Source organism: Phoca vitulina, unplaced genomic scaffold (assembly GCF_004348235.1).
Source record: "Phoca vitulina isolate PV1807 unplaced genomic scaffold, GSC_HSeal_1.0 scaffold43, whole genome shotgun sequence".
NCBI lineage: Eukaryota > Metazoa > Chordata > Mammalia > Carnivora > Phocidae > Phoca > Phoca vitulina.
Window position 1 is genome coordinate 757206 of NW_022589746.1, and position 17011 is coordinate 774216.

General features: G+C 42.6%; 1 protein-coding gene across 1 annotated transcript in view; it reads right to left on the reverse strand.

Moving 5' to 3' along the window:
- Positions 1-1338: 1338 nt before the first annotated feature.
- Positions 1339-17011, reverse strand: part of ABCB10 (ATP binding cassette subfamily B member 10) — a 35888-nt gene continuing 20215 nt past the window's right edge. Inside the window, exons 7-13 of the mRNA XM_032430338.1 lie at positions 14264-14359; positions 12939-13148; positions 10786-10865; positions 8861-9041; positions 6249-6292; positions 3994-4028; positions 1339-3278 (exon numbers count right to left, since the gene is read on the reverse strand). Of these exons, the coding sequence (XP_032286229.1) occupies positions 3047-3278; positions 3994-4028; positions 6249-6292; positions 8861-9041; positions 10786-10865; positions 12939-13148; positions 14264-14359 (878 nt within the window). The 3' untranslated portion in view covers positions 1339-3046. The remainder of the gene's footprint in view (positions 3279-3993; positions 4029-6248; positions 6293-8860; positions 9042-10785; positions 10866-12938; positions 13149-14263; positions 14360-17011) is intronic.

Genomic DNA, 17011 nt, shown 5'->3' on the forward strand with positions numbered 1-17011 from the left:
AGAGAGAGACAGTGAGAGAGGGAACACAAGCAGGGGGAGTGGGAGAGGGAGAAGCAGACTCCCCACTGAGCAGGGAGCCTGATGTGGGGCTTGATCCCGGGACCCTGGGATCATGACCTGAGCCGAAGGCAGACGCTTAACGACTGAGCCACCCAGGCGCCCCTGCAACTTGCCTATTCTTATTTCCTCTTCTGTGAAAAGGGGGTGATAGGTATTTCTTTAAATTATAGGATTGCCTGGGGTGCCTGGGTGGCTCAGTCGGTTAAGCGTCTGCCTTCGGCTCAGGTCGTGATCCCGGGGTCCTGGGATCAAGCCCTGCATTGGGCTCCCTGCCTCTCCCTCTCCCTCTGCCTGCTGCTCCCCCTGCTTGTGCGCCTCCCCCAGTCAAATAAATAAAAAATAAATAAATTATAGGATTGTCAAAGTATCAAACATGGTAACATGTATAAACACTCTGGAAACAAAGTGGTACCATCCACAGTGACAGTGTTAGCAACACCACCTCTGTACTATTTAGCTATTTTCTCGTAATTGATTTTTATCTGCCTTATCTTTCTAAATAAGCTAGAAGCTCCTTGAGGGCAGATAATCATTATGTCATCAACTCGACAGCACAATTCCTTGTCCAAGGTGGGAGCAGGGGATATTTATTTATTGCACTGAAGCAACTAGAGTGTTTATGTAGGAGTATTGACAATACTGACTCCATCTTTAGCCCTCCATCTTGTTCATGTTTGCTCAATGACCTCTCTTGTGTTCCAGGCCCCTTCAAGATTAATATACATACCTCAGAAATGCCCACCAAGGCTGGGATGTGTGGAGGCTTGCTTTGGCCTCCCATGAATGTTAGAGATAAGAGTCTTTACCCTTCCCGACACATGGATGGCGCCACAACATCTAATTAAAGGTTAGTTGTCAGTTAGGTGCATGCAAGCCCTTTGATCTCACTACAGTGCCCTCCCTACCCACACATCTCCTTGCTCTATAAAATCTGTAGACCAAGGTCTGGACTTTATGGAGAATAGCTGTGCAGCTGCCTGGATCGTCGTCCACCCGACCCCCCATCAGCAAGTTACCCTGAATAAAACTCTGTGTAAATTGGATGGAGTCACCTGCTTCATTCTCCAGTCTCTAAGTACCTTCTCAGTTTGGGGGATATTTTACTGTCCCTCCCCCACCTTCTAACAGTTTGTAAATAGCAATAAAATTTTTAAAAATAAAAACAAAAATGAGGACATTAACAATCAGATAGGGAGGAAATGAAAGGAACTTGTAATTACTACTTACTTTTATTTATTTATAATGTTAGTTTTTTTCTTTATTCCTGAATCTCCACAGCCAAATTCCAGTAAGAAACTGAATATAATGAAGTTTTATAAGAAGTGACAGACACAGATAAAGTTCTCTATAAATTTTAATCCAGGATATAAAATGTTCCCTAAAGACACAATTGAACATTTTGTATTAGAAAAAAAAAATATAATGATCAAATTCAATTTTGTAAATACTTCTATGGCACAAAGAGATTTCCCTCAGATCCAACCTTGTAATTGTGTTTTGTCTGCTTTCTGAGAACCACATCATAATAGCAAATTGTATAAAGAATACAAGTAAAGCTTGTTAAAATGATTGTCACAGGTGTATTGTTTCCTAATACAAAGAACATGGAGTTCATTCCTTCACTGAGTTCATTTTATTCAATAATAAATTCCCTTATGTAGAATGAATTATAATACCACACGCTTATCATGAAGTAGTGGTTTCTCCTTCCAGCATAATCAGTGAACTCATCAATACTTAGAACACGGGCAAACTTCCATTTTAGTTACATCAACACAGTTATTTCTTAGGTTCTGGCATCATCAATGTAAAAGAAGCACTTTTTCTTGAGGCAACAGCAAATCAACAGCACTGATTTGAAATATGGCAAATCTAATGGTTATCAGCATTGCTTTCAGAATTTGGAGGCATTTGGGTGAATAAAACCATAATCATAAATAAAAAGAGCTATTGTCCTCTTGTCAGAAGAATAACAAGTTCTGAAAGTTTCTTGATATTCTGTAGAATAGGAAGAACTAAGCTTTCTTCAAATGTTTTAAGGTTGAAAATTACAGTTATTTAGGTTTTTGCTTCATTGAATGAAATTTCAAAAGTACTTAATGGATAAAACCTAAAATCTGGCTAGGAATTATAAATTTTTAAAAGATAACTTTCAAAATAAATGCCTTCGGATGACTTAAATGTAAAATTCATTTTTACCTCTTGATAGTACCTAGCAGTTCATGCCTGACTTTCCACAGTAAGAAATGTGTGAATAATGAAAATAGAAGTTTCCATATTCAAAGGATGGGCTTCTTCCCTTTTTAAAACTCGTCAGGCTTTCACATGCTAAAAATGTTGAAAACCACACACATCCAAACATGGTCTCATCCCAGAGGAACACATATACCTGAAGTTTCATACCCCTGAAGACACAGGAGGTGGGAACATAAATGTTCCCTTCTCGCTATGTGATGCTAACTATTCCTCTATGTCTGTATGTCAGGTTCACTTCAGGAGATTATCAGAATAAAAAAAGGGACGATTTTCATCTTCTAGTAAAATGAGACACAATGTAGGCAGAATACTACCAAGAGAATTACACAGTGGTTGGCAAATCACCTAAAATAATTAAGCTTTTTATTTATAATCCCCTTTTCAAAGTTGTCATTGGACAACAGCTTCAACCTGTAGCAGCGGGTAAAAAATAAAAATGAGGTGCCATGTTATATTAATTAAAGTATTCCAGGATAAAAGAAAGTAAAAAACCTGAAAATAACTTCAGTGCTATAGACATTTAGAAAGTTACAACTTTTAAAACTCTGAATAAAAAGGTCTTGAGAACAGGTACATCTCAAAACGATATTTTACCCACCTTGGAAAAAATAGGCATATTTTAAATAACCTGAAGTATGATTTACAGATTAGATACCATCTCTAAGTTTTTTTCCTGCAACGATGTTTTGCTCTAAAGCCTCTCATGTTCACTTTATCAGTAATTGCTCCTTTACGCCGAACTAAGCCTTTGCTTGTTCATTAATTTCCTGTATGTCCCATCTGGTTTTGAAAGCAGTTCTTCATGTTTCCCGCATTCTGTAATCCTTCCTCGGTCAAGAACAGCCACCATATTAGCATTCTTAATAGTGGACAGACGGTGGGCAATAATTAACACTGTTCTTCCTTCCATGAGTCGGTCTAGAGCTTCTTGCACAAGGTGCTCGTTTTCAGCATCGAGGGCACTTCAAACAGGAAACCGTGTGAGAAAGCAAAGACGTCAGTCCCGCGCACGCCGCGCGCTCATGTGCTTCCTGTCACACACGCAGTTACCCTACAGGAGCAGCGCATCTTCACCGCGACCAAGATCACCACTTCTACTGTATATACACTTCTACTATCTTATTTTTTATATTATAAAAATACTACAAAAAGGAAACTTGGGACCCTTGATTTCCATAGACCTGCTGTCACAGAAGTAGAAAGAACTCTGTGGAGCTGCTGCCGAGTGTGACCCAGGGCTCATCACAAATGGGACTGAACTGAGACTAGAACCCTCCACTTCTTCTTTTTTTCTTTTAAGATTTTATTTATTTATTTGAGAGAGAAAGAATGAGACAGAGAGAGCATGAGAAGGGGGAGGGTCAGAGGGAGAAGCAGACTCCCTGCCGAGCGGGGAGTCCGATGCGGGACTTGATCCTAGGACTCCAGGATCATGACCTGAGCCGAACACAGTCGCTTAACCAACTGAGCCACCCAGGTGCCCAAGAACCCTCCACTTCTGACCCGGCCCGTCCACTGCCTCCCAGCTGTCATTATTAATTCAGACCTGTTCACTTTAAAGTGGGAGCGGGAAAAACAGCATTTTCAGTTGTACCGCTTTGAAGTACAGAATAGTAAGTTTTTGGTAAAGGAAGAATTTGGCTTGTACAATCACACAGAGTATTAAGATATGCTCACCTGGTTGCTTCGTCTAGGAGAAGAATTTTGGGATTCTGAAAAAAGAAAAACATTTTTAATTGTTTTTAATATGTTTTTAATGTTCTTTTCTTTTGAAAAGGAACACAATTTTATTATCAAAACACAAACTCTCAGTAATAAAAAGAAATGAAGTACTCATACACGATACAACATGGATGAACCCTGAAAACATTCTGCTACGTGACAGAAGCCAGACACAAAACGCCCCATATTGCAGGACTCCATCTATATGAAATGTCCAGAACAGGCACATCCACAGAGACAGAGAGTAGGTAAGTGTTTACCTGGGGCTGAGGTCAATAGAGAAATAAGAGAGGAGGCCATGTGTGACTGGTAAAGAATCTAGCGTCTCTGCCTGGGGTGACGAAAATGTTCTAAAATTGATTCTGGTGATGGATGCACAACTAGGACTACACTGAAATGCACTGAGCTGCACGCTTTAAATGGGTGAACTGTATAGGATGTAAATTATATCACAATAAAGCTGCTACAAAAAAGAAAAGCACAGACTCCTAACTGTGTGAGGTAAGCACATAAATGGAAGAGTTAGAGGTGACTCTCTGAGCCACTGTCGCGGGCATCGCTGGACTGGACCTTGTTTACAGTGCAGTTTTACCCTGTTGGCCAGTCAACCAGCAGTGTGAGGCGGGATCTAAAGTGAGTAGGACAGAGTCTAGACTCTCTGCTTGTAGTTTAGTTAGGAGCATCACATAAAACTGAGACAAGGTAAGAGTCAGCTGATGTCTCTAACACATTAAATTCTAGCTGTGCCTAGGAAGTTGCTGACAAGTAATGAAAATGTATGTTCACACAGAAACTTGTACACTGCTTGCTCACAGCAGCGCTAGTCACAATAGCCCTAGCCTGGAAACAGCCCCAATGTTCAGCACTGGCGAGTGGGTACTCGAGCCGTGTTGTGCCCGCACAGAGGAATACTGCTCAGCAAGAGAAAGGAGTAAAGAAGGACTGATATAGGCGGAGATGCGGACAGACCTCAAAAACATGATACTCGTGGGGCGCCTGGGTGGCTCAGTCGGTTAAGCCTCCAACTCTTGATTTCGGCTCAGGTCATGATCTCAAGGTCGTGAGATCGAGCCCCGCGTCAGGCTCCACATTGGGAGTGGAGCCTACTTAAGATTCTCTCTCTCCCATTCCCCCTGCCCCTCTCCCCTTGAAAAAACAAACAAACATTATACTAGTAAAAGAGGCGAGATGCAAAGGTCACATCTTGTCTGATTCCATTTATCTGAAATGTCCAGAAAGGCAAATCAGGACAGACAGAAAGTACATTGGTGGCAGCCTGGGACTAGGGCCAGGAGTGGGGAAAGACTGCAAGTGGGTACAGGGGATCTATCTGGGGTGACAGAAATGTTCTAAAATTGGACTGTGTGATGGTTGAACAACTGTACATTTACTAAAAGCCACTGAAGAGTACATTTCAAACTGGTGAGTTTTATGGTATGCTTCAATAAAGCTGTTTTTTAAAAACATCATCTATAAATCTGAGGAGAGTAGTTATATAACAAAGGGGAAGGCTATCATTTCCTACAAACTACAATGTCTGGGGCCTTCAGCTAAAATGGCTTTCCCTTGGGTGCCTGGGTGGCTCAGTTGGTTAAGCGACTGCCTTCGGCTCAGGTCATGATCCTGGAGTCCTGGGATCGAGTCCCGCATTGGGCTCCCTGCTCAGCAGGGAGTCTGCTTCTCCCTCTGACCCTCCTCCCTCTCATGCTCTCTGTCTCTCATTCTCTCTCTCTCAAATAAATAAATAAAATCTTTAAAAAAAAAATAAATAAATAAATAAAATAAAATGGCTTTCCCTCTCCTTTTAGGAGTCTTGGGTAAGTATTTCCAGTCTATACTACTAAGTTTAGCAGTTGACTATAGTTTATACAAAGAATCATACTTGTATTGTTTTGATAGTTTTATATAATCACTGTTTCGCTTGTTAGACCATATACTTCTTCACAGAAGGTCCATGTGTTAAAGTTTTCTCCCTCCAACAACCCTAGCACAGCACTGGGCTCCTAATGCCAAAGAAATCCTTGTTAAATTGGAACAACATGTACTCAGTGGAACTCCCAACTCATCTTTCACCAGAACTATCAACCATATATCTACCCTCCCGTCCAAAAAAAACAAACAAAAGGAAGAAGAAGAGTAAATTACAAATTATAAGGTCCCTAATTAAAAATGATAATAAAAAAATTCTGGCCAAATGGCTTCAAGCTTACCTTAAGCAGAGCACGGGCAATTGCAATCCGTTGTTTCTGCCCACCTGACAATGACAATATATTTTTTTTAAAACTTGAAAGCCTTAACAAAAATTCTTGGTAACAGGTTTTTCTGATAAGCTAAGTGGCAATTTGAAGATAGCTTCTTCTGGTTAGTCACATCTGAGATAGACAGTAGAACAAAGGCCTATTTTTTAAATATATTGTCTCCTCATCAACCTCAAAATTAATAACAATGATCATAGCTAACATTTATTGAGGAGTTCCTATGTAACAGGCATTGTCTAAAAGCATTATGGTGTTATCTCATTCAATCTTAAAAAAAATCCTATGAAGTAGATCCTGTAATTATTCCCTTTTCACAGATGAAAAACCAAGGCACAAAATAACCAGTCCCAGGTCTCATAGTTGGTGAGTGGCAGAACCAAGGTCTGAGTAAGCCACTTTAATCTGCCCCCTTAGAACTCAAATTCTACTAAAAGCAAGGGAAGAAACTGGGGGTGCGGGTGGGTAGGAGTGGGTAAATGCAGATGGGACAGACAGAGGGAAGCAGAAGAACATCTATGATAATCCCTTTCCTCCTCTTTGCCTCACACCACCTTCTCTCCTTTACCCCAGGAGACGGGACTCCCAAGTTACAACTGGTAGTCTCAGAGAACACTACTCAGGACTTCTCCCAACTTACTTCATTTTGGAAAACTCACTACCTATATTTTTGGTGATGAAAACAGTCCTTTTTGGTTGGTTTTATTGGATGAGATACTTATTAATAGTACTTACTGGACATTACATTATTTCATCTAAAAGAAGCTCATCAAATGATGAACTGAAATCAAATTACAACTGAAATGTGTGGTGCTCCTAAAAGCTGTCCTCAAATAGGCAGCCCCGTGCTCACAACAAGGGAACCAGGGAAATCCCTTTTTTTTGGAACCTCTGAAGTTGGTGAGGGTGTCAGAGTGCTCTGAGGTGGGCTGGCTGAGCAGCCAGCTGAGGGCTTTGGGTCAGCTCTGAGAAATCCTCAGTGCCAATTAGTGCACTGGGAATCTGTCACTAGATGTCCTTTCTTCCCCCCAGAAAGTTAGCATGGGCTGAAACCTTTGGTTATTTCACTCTGAAATGGGAGCTTGAGAATCCTGGTAGAGGGAAGGACTTGTAGAATCTGTTCCAAGAGAGAAGGTGACACGCTTGTTGGATGGAGTGAGGTAGCTCCCGGCTCCACCCCCTGACGCTCAATAATGTCACCATGAGCAGCTGAAACTGGTTTTCTACCCAAGGACATGTTTCAGAGATGCCAGAGCAGGTCACTTTTACATAGCCATGTGTGATTCTACTGCTGCAGTCTTGCAAATCTATCCAAAACATTTTTTCATCCACTGCCTATTGTTTAAAAAAATCATACACAATCAAAACATGTCTGTGTTAAATTTTCTGTGGTCTAACCTGAAACAAAAATTTTTGAGTTGGAGGGGCGCCTGGGTGGCTCAATCGTTGAGCGTCTGCCTTCGGCTCGGGTCATGATCCCGGGGTCCTGGGATCGAGCCCCGCATCGGGCTCCCTGCTCAGCGGGAAGCCGGCTTCTCCCTCTCCCACTCCCCCTGCTCGTGTTCCCTCTCTCGATGTGTCTCTCTCTGTCAAATAAATAAAATCTTTAAAAAAAAAAAAAAAGTTTTGAGTTGGAAAGGACAACTGCTCCAGTCCAACCCGGCCACCCTCACTCTGACACGGAGGCAGACACCTCTGGGGACAGAGCGCTCATTCCATGGAAGGCAGCACGTGTCAATAACTGTAACGAAAAAATTATCTGTGTTTACCCAAAAATGTATTTCCCTTTAAGTCTACTCATTGGTCTCACTTCTGTATTCTAAGGCAATAGAATACAAGTTTTTTCTTTCCCTCCTGAAAATACGGTATCCAGAATGCGATGCGCTCTAAGGTGCTCTAACATCCCAGGGAACAGCGACTGAGCCTCAGCCGCAAGTCCTGCCCGTGTCCAGCACACTGTGCCGTGGGGCCAGATCAGGACCAGCTCCTGTTTGTGCACGGCCCTCAAGCTAAGAGTGGTTTTCACATTCCTAAAGGGTTGTTTAAAAAAAAAAAATCAACAAAGGATATGTGACAGAAACCACATGTGGCTCATAAAATATAAAATATTTACTCTCTGGCCCTTTATAGGAGAGTCTGTGGACCGCTGGTCTAACATGTGAAGTACAAAGTGGGGAACAGAGAACTCTTCAATTTCAGTTCTGCTCTATGTTCACAGCCCCTGCCTCCCTGGACAAATCATCCTGCCACCCTGTATCTGTCTTATTTTCTGCAATTTTCAAGGATCTCAAGTTGCAAAATACATTCTTTTCTCAGATGAGAAAAAAGCTGCTGTGGCTGAGTTCTTACTCAGTGGGACACTCCGCGGGAATTTGGGAACACCTTTGAGGTAGAAAGTGAAGGAAACTGGGGAGCTATCCACATACAAGAGAGATTTCAGAAAGGGGAAAGTCCAATCTCATAAACTCTAAGGACAAAAGCCTAATTAGAAATTAATACTGCTGTATGAAATGCTGCAGAGTTCTTTGGAGCAAGAGTTTTTGCTGCCAAGCAGTAACAAAAGGTACCTGAAAGGAGAATACCCTTTTCTCCGACCACAGTGTTGAATCCTTGGGGGAAGTTTCGGATGAAAGCACCTGCGTTGGCTACATCAGCCACTCTCTCTATCTGCTCGGCAGTCACCGAGGAAGGGTCGTCTGCACCATAAGCAATGTTCTCAGCAATGGAGCAAGAAAACAAAATTGGTTCCTGCAAATTGGAAACAAAACATTATTTCTTGCAAATTTCAAAACAGACTTCAAGCATATCTAGGAAATATAGTGAAGCTTACTACAGTACTTACATCTAAGAAACTATTAAATTGCTCTCAAAGAATACACAGTCAGCCACTGAATAACATGAGGGTTAGGGGTGCTGACCCCATGCTGTTGAAAATCTGAGTATAACTTTTGAACTCCCCCAAAACTTAATCACTAATAGCCTACGTTGACTGGAAGCCTTACTGATAACATGAACATTGATCAACGCGTACCTTGTGTGTTATATATATTCTATACAGTGTTCTTACAATAAAGTAAGCTAGGGAAAAGAAAACATTATTAAGAAATCATAAGAGAAAATACATTTACGGTACTGTGGTATAAAAAACCACGTATAAGTGGTCCCATGCAGTTCAAACCCATGTTGTTCAAGGGTCAACTTTATACTATTTTTTTAAGATTTTTATTTATTTATTTATTGGAGAGAAAGAGAGAGAGAGAGAGAGAGAGAGCACTTGCACATGCACATGAGTGAGTAAGGGAGGAGCAGAGGGGGGAGGGAGAGGGACAAGCAGACTCCACACTGAGCAGGGAGCCCAACGCAGGGCTCAATCCCAAGACTGGAGCTGAAACCAAGAGTCAGATGCTTAACCAACTGAGCCACCCAGGTACCCAACTTTGTACTATTTTGATTCTATTTCCTCATTCTCCATAAATTCGCCCAGCTGACTTTTAAAAAATTCACGCTTTTCCATGAACAGGATTGATTTCATCATTATACCATCGGAAATGAGATCCCATGGCAGGTGCCTGGCACATAGTTGATACTTCATAAATGCAAGCTCCCTCCCTTAGGAATTGGCAGGTATGGAAGGCGCCGGGTCCATCTATATTTTCCAGCTGTGGGCTTCCCACTAAGGATTGAGGGGGAATCCATCTCTATTCATTACTTTTTGAAATAGACACAAACCAGGTGGGAACATGACATTTTAACAGAACCTTGTGGAATAGTCCTAAAAAAGCAAATAAACCTCCAGCTTCTTTTCTCCATCCCTAAACAATATGCACTGCTGCTATCCATATACTACCAAGCCGCCCCCATCACTGCCCCTCCTGCTCCTCACCTAGTGGAGTGGGGTGAGGGTAAGGTCTGAGGAGAAGTTCATTAGAGGGGGAGGCTCAGAAATGAGGGAAACCTCAGGTTTGTCTGCTGTGCACATAGCCTGGTAGTAAAATATAAACAGCTGTGTCAAAATTTTCCTGCACCAAATGATCTCATTAAAGTGACTATATTACACTAACATTCTGCCTTGAAATCTGCGACCTCTTTGCAAGGAGACCCTGGCTCTTGCCATAATCTTTGCTTGCTTATTCCTGAAACCCATTATATAAAACAGTAGACTGTGCTGGTGATGAGAATGGGAATTGTGGGAGAGTCAGTAAAAGCTAAAAAGTTCTATCATTTCCTCCCCATCCTCTGGACTACCTGCATTACAAAGTTATACTAGTCCCCAGCTTTGGATAAAAAGTTGGTTTCAACTGGTTCAAGTGTTTAAGGTCTTGAGGATACAGCACTATTTACAAACCTAAAAAACATGCAATGGGAGATTAGCTTAGCACATCTGGAGAACTTCCATTCCTTCTCTTTTGAGGGGTTCAAGTCTAAGGAAAAGATACATAATAAAAGCGAATATAAAAGACCGTGTAATAAAAATAGAAACCTCTCTTCTTACCTGACTCACTGTCCCAATCTTGGATCTCAGCCAGACTGGATTTAGCTGACGGATATCACGGCCATCGAGACTGATAGTTCCTTGTAGAAAGGAGAGGAAAGTCATGGAGTGTCACGGGGCCAATGTAAACACAGAAAGGATCTGGTGGACAAATTCCACATTCAGTTCTTTTAAAGATTCAAAGTATGTTCAAAATCTCCAAACAGCATCTAAAATCAACGTATTTCACGGCCTTTCCCTGTCTACTGTCCCCCTGCAGTGGTTAGCTGACTAGCCCACCCACTAGTTCATCCACCCAGCTCGCTTTGCTGTGGTGGCTTCCTTTCTGGAGGGACTCGGCTCCCCGAGAAGATTCACCTGTGCCACGCTGATTCAGAAGCCGAGTTACGTGGAAGGGGCACGCGGTGAGGTGCCCACGTGCTGGCACCAACACTGGCAGTCCTGGCGGAGTTCTGAAGCTGGCACCTGTGACAGTGGCCGCCTAACTCTGGAGCTTCCTGACCATGTCAGCAACTACCGTGAAGGCCTGGTTCTGAGGCGAAGTTTTGAGGAGTGTCCTGGAAATTCAATCCTGCCAGTGATTTTTTTTAGCTCTTTTATTACCACTTAAAATATCCCTTCCTGCATAAATGCAGTTGGAGGAGACTCATCATCCACAGCCACGAATCTGATACCATAGCAGAGCTTTTAAATAATCAGGTGTAATTCCGTGACCCTAGCTAACAGAATTAATTCTACAACACGGAGGGAACTCAGTAATGCTTGGGGATGACGATGACGTTGACTAAGAAACACCATGCTTTCTCCGTCGGGGCGTGGAATTATACAAGCCCGCTGTAAACTTTCATACACTGGCAAAAACCTGAGGTCTTTGACTTAAAAAGTACAAGTGTTCTACAGTCTGCGAAGGCTGGAATTTACATGTAGTTTCTTTTCTCCTTGATATTTATTCACCATGATAAAGAAACTAGAGGCTTCATATTTTGACTTGCTTTGCATTCACCTAACTAGGATTTTTCTAAATTCAGAATTTTATAGCAAGTAGAGTGAATCAAAACAGGGATTCCAGAGGCAAACAGTATAGTTAACACCCACTTTAACACAGTTGGTGATTCCGTGGATCAGGATCTGCAAGTCAAATAATTATCTGGCATATAACCAGCTCTCTCATGGTTTTAACCAAAAAGCACAGATACAAAGATCACAAGACATACTGATTTTAAATTAATGATGTGATTTTTACCTAGAGTTGTTTTCTTGCCGAGAAACACCATTGTTTTCTCAGTCCAAAATTAAATCCATTAATATGGACTATCTACTCCAGGCTCTGATATAAAGAAGGATATAAACTTTATGTGCGGTGATGGATGTTAACTAGACATTTCACAATATATACACACATTGAATCATGTTGCACACTTGAAACTGATATGTTATATGTCAATTACATCTTAATTAACAAAGGATATAAAGAAGTAAAATAACATATTCTTTCCTCTAAAAGACGCTATAATCCAGTTAAAAATAAAAACCAGAACAAGAAAAATCCATTAAGAAAATCCCTACTACCTCAAAATAGCTTCAATAAAGCAGTCACATAGAAGGGAGTCCCTGGCTGCCAAATCACCCGTCTGCACGCTAGCCACAGGGCAGTTCATGGGCGGACGCAGCCTGAAGGCTTCCAGACAGCTTTACAAGCTGAGTGGCCGGCACAGAGTAGCACGTACTCCACGGTGCTGCTGGCGGGCGGTGCTGCTCAGCCACACGTGGGCACCCTTTTGGAGATGTGGAGCAGCCTTGCCCGCCCCAGGAGAGGGGGCATCAGAAGGGCACACCAGCACGGGAGATGAGGAGGTAGAATTCAGGAAGTCACTCGCTCCCAGAGGCGTCCCCTGGCACCCAGCCCTTTCATCAGCTCCAAGTAGAAAGAGGTGAGGAGGTCAGACACGAAATACACAAACGGCCTGACAGGACTTCTGTATACTCTTGAAAGTGGCACCTTTGTATAAGGGATTTCTTTCCTGGGAACAAGCCCTCTGGCATTTCAGAATTCTCACATACAAGGTCTTTGCATAATTTGGTCCTCTCCCAGAACATGAGAGCAGAGGGGCTGTGGAGAGTCCTCTCACCCTACCATGTGATGAAGCACTCACCAGACACAGGGTCATACAACCTCAGCAGGAGGGACACCACTGTTGATTTGCCAGAACCACTTGGGCCAACCAGCGCTGTGACCGATGCTGATGGGATAGAAAGGCTGAAATCCTGGAATATGGGCACCTCTGGGCGAGCTGGATAGGCGAAATGCACATTCCTAAACTCCAAAGTGCCCTGGAAGCTCTCCTTGTTTAAAATGACCCCTTCTGAAACAAGATAGAATACTAGTTACGTAACGCAAAGGTCAAGCTGACAGCCGAACTCCGTTCTCCCACGTGTCTGCCTACAGACGGCCCCCGCCCACAGCTCCTGTGCTCACCTGCAGGAGGAGCTCTTACTGGGCACGGCAGGATCAGGCCTCTGCCTAACACTTACCTGGAGCCTGCCCTGCACCCACTCTGTCCAAGGCACTCTACATATGCGCTTGTCTGATTCTCGCAGCCCTGAGAGGCAGAGAGGACCAGACACTGACTCGCAGAGACGACAGGTAGTGGAGCAGTCTGCTTTCAAGCCCACTGCCTTTCCTCGGTGCCACTGCCTCTGCAGTTCCCCAGGGCCAGGGTTGATCTTATCTACTCTAAATAAATATTTTGAGAGAATGACGGTAAATGGGTGGGCCTTGTGCAACAGCTTCAGAGCCCGGTATTACCTTGCTAATGACTTGGGAGAAGCTGCTCAATCTCTTTTAGCTGTGTTTATTTCCTCCAGCCCGTCACACTGGAGAATGCTGGGCTTTCACTCATGATCTGGGGCTAAGCCACAATGTCCTGGGAGTCAGTGAGTGAGGACTGGTTACTGCTCCGGGCCACACAGCTCCCCCAGACCTAGCTTCCAGGAAAGGAGCTAATAAAGGAGATGGCTCTAGCCAATTAACACCAGCATCCCCTAGCCCACTATCCAAAGCCAAGAAATTCAGAGGCTTTTATATGTGTGATCTGTCTTCCTTTCCTCCACCCTCCCCACCGCCCAAACATCAGGATCACTACAGAAGACAAATCTGGTGGACTGGCCAGGGCCCTTCCTATGTGCACCCCTGGGTGGTACTCACTTCCTTCCTGCTGTGGTGGTAACGAATCACCTGCAGGAAGGCACACTGCATGGTCAGCCCCCTCGCTTCCAGGGCCATCCTCTGCCCAGCAGCAGGGCCTGGCACCATCCTTCCTCTCTCACTGCCTGCCCCTCTGATCACCCTTCTCTGCTGTGTGGCAGGGATGACATCCTTGCCATGCTTGTCCTTTGCAGGTAGAGCAGGGAGTTGGTCTAACTGTCCAAAGCCACATTTGTTTAATCCTAGCAAAGAACAAACGCATGGGAGACCCACCATTAAAAGGCAGCTCAGGCTCTCTCTCAAGGAGCTCCCAGAGGCGTCCCCCGGCACCCAGCCCTTTCATCAGCTCCGAGTAGAAAGAGCTCAGACCTGAGGACAAGAAGCAAACATATCTGTCACCGATGCCAGGAAATGACCATCTACTACTCCCAGACCTCTGCGGACAGTAACAATAACTTGCTTTTAATATAAAACCTGTTACCTTTCAAAAAAGGATTTGAGGCAACTACCATATTCAAAATTCCCTCTCATACCCTTGTTTGCCCTCAGCTTCTCCCCCAATTTCATTGATTTCTAAAAAAGATTAAATGTTTCAGAAAAGACCCCGCATAGCCAGAGGAATGTTGAAAAAGAAAAGCAAAGCTGGCGGCATCACAATTCCAGACTTCCAGCTCTACTACAAAGCTGTCATCATCAAGACAGTATGGTACTGGCACAAAAACAGACACATAGATCAATGGAACAGAATAGAGAGCCCAGAAATGGACCCTCAACTATATGGTCAACTAATCTTTGACAAAGCAGGAAAGAATGTCCAATGGAAAAAAGACAGTCTCTTCAACAAATGGTGTTGGGAAAATTGGACAGCCACATGCAGAAGAATGAAACTGGACCATTTCCTTACACCACACACAAAAATAGACTCCAAATGGTTGAAAGACCTCAATGTGAGACAAGAGTCCATCAAAATCCTAAAGGAGAACACAGGCAGCAACCTCTTCGACCTCAGCCGCAGCAACTTCTTCCTAGAAATATCGCCAAAGGCAAGGGAAGCAAGGGCAAAAATGAACTATTGGGACTTCATCAAGATAAAAAGCTTTTGCAAAGCAAAGGAAACAGTCAACAAAACCAAAAGACAACCAACAGAATGGGAGAAGATATTTGCAAATGACATATCAGATAAAGGGTTAGTATCCAAAATCTATAAAGAACTCATCAAACTCAACACCAAAAGAACAAAGAATCCAATCAAGAAATGGGCAGAAGACATGAACAGACATTTTTCCAAAGAAGACATCCAAATGGCCAACAGACACATGAAAAAGTGTTCAATATCGCTCGGCATCAGGGAAATCCAAATCAAAACCTCAATGAGATACCACCTCACACCATTCAGAATGGCTAAAATTAACAAGTCAGGAAATGACAGATGTTGGCGGGGATGCGGAGAAAGGGGAACCCTCCTACACTGTTGGTGGGAATGCAAGCTGGTGCAGCCACTCTGGAAAACAGTGTGGAGGTTCCTCAAAAGTTGAAAATAGAGCTACCATATGATCCAGCAATTGCACTACTGGGTATTTACCCCAAAGATACAAAAGTAGGGACCCGAAAGGCTACGTGCACCCCGATGTTTATAGCAGCAATGTCCACAATAGCCAAACTGTGGAAAGAGCCAAGATGTCCATCAACAGATGAATGGATAAAGAAGATGTGGTATATATATACAATGGAATATTATGCAGCCATCAAAAGGAATAAGATCTTGCCATTTGCAACGACGTGGATGGAACTGGAGGGTATTATGCTGAGCGAAATAAGTCAAACAGAGAAAGACATGTATCATATGACCTCACTGATATGAGGAATTCTTAATCTCAGGAAACAAACTGAGGGTTGCTGGAGTGGGGGGTGGGGTGGGAGGGATGGGGTGACTGGGTGATGGACACTGGGGAGGGTATGTGTTCTGGTAAGCGCTGTGAATTGTGCAAGACTGTTGAATCTCAGATCTGTACCTCTGAAACAAATAATGCAATAGATGTTAAGAAAGAAAAAAAGAAGAAGAAGAATGTAGCAGGAGGGGAAGAATGAAGGGGGGGAAATCGGAGGGGGAGAAGAACCATGAGAGACAATGGACTCTGAAAAACAAACTGAGGGTTCTAGAGGGGAGGGGGTTGGGAGGATGGGTTAGCCTGGTGATGGGTATTGAGGAGGGCACGTTCTGCATGGAGCACTGGGTGTTATGCACAAACAATGAATCATGGAACACTATATCTAAAACTAATGATGTAATGTATGGGGATTACCATAAAAATAAAAAAATTTATTAAAAAAAAATAAAAAAGATTAAATGTTTGATTGGGAATTTACAAATGCATATAGCCATAGTAATCAACAACTAAATTAAAATCACAATGTTACAGAGAAAATCTACCTAGTCAAAAAACATAACAATATAAATAAAATATAACACTTACTTAAAAGGAATATAAAACATCTCAATATTCATTTTAAATTCATATCCACAAAATCAAACCCCCCCTTTCAGTCACTCAACAAACAGAACTTTTACTAGGCTAAAAACTGAAAAGGAATTTGGAAATGTTAAATATTCCAACCATCTCTTTTTAAAGTCACCTTTGAACTATGAATTAATTAATGACTTAAACTCCAAGTACACTAGACCATGTCAACTGCAAGAACATATACTTGTAATACTTTCCCTTAGTAAGGATGCTGCAAAAATACTATCCAAATATTCTTTCTAAGGTATTTTTGTGCATGCATATATTTGTGGAAATCTGTGCAAAATACAGTGGATTAAACTCTTCAGGTTAAATTAAAAATGCACTGGGCAGAAATAGATCCAGATAAATATAGTCAACTAATCTTTGACAAGTGAGCAAAGGCAATTCAAAAAAAGAAAGGATAATCTTTAACAAATGGTGCTGGAACTATTGGACATCCACATGCTAAAAAAAAAAAAAAGAATCTAGACACAGACCTCACACACCCTTCACAAAA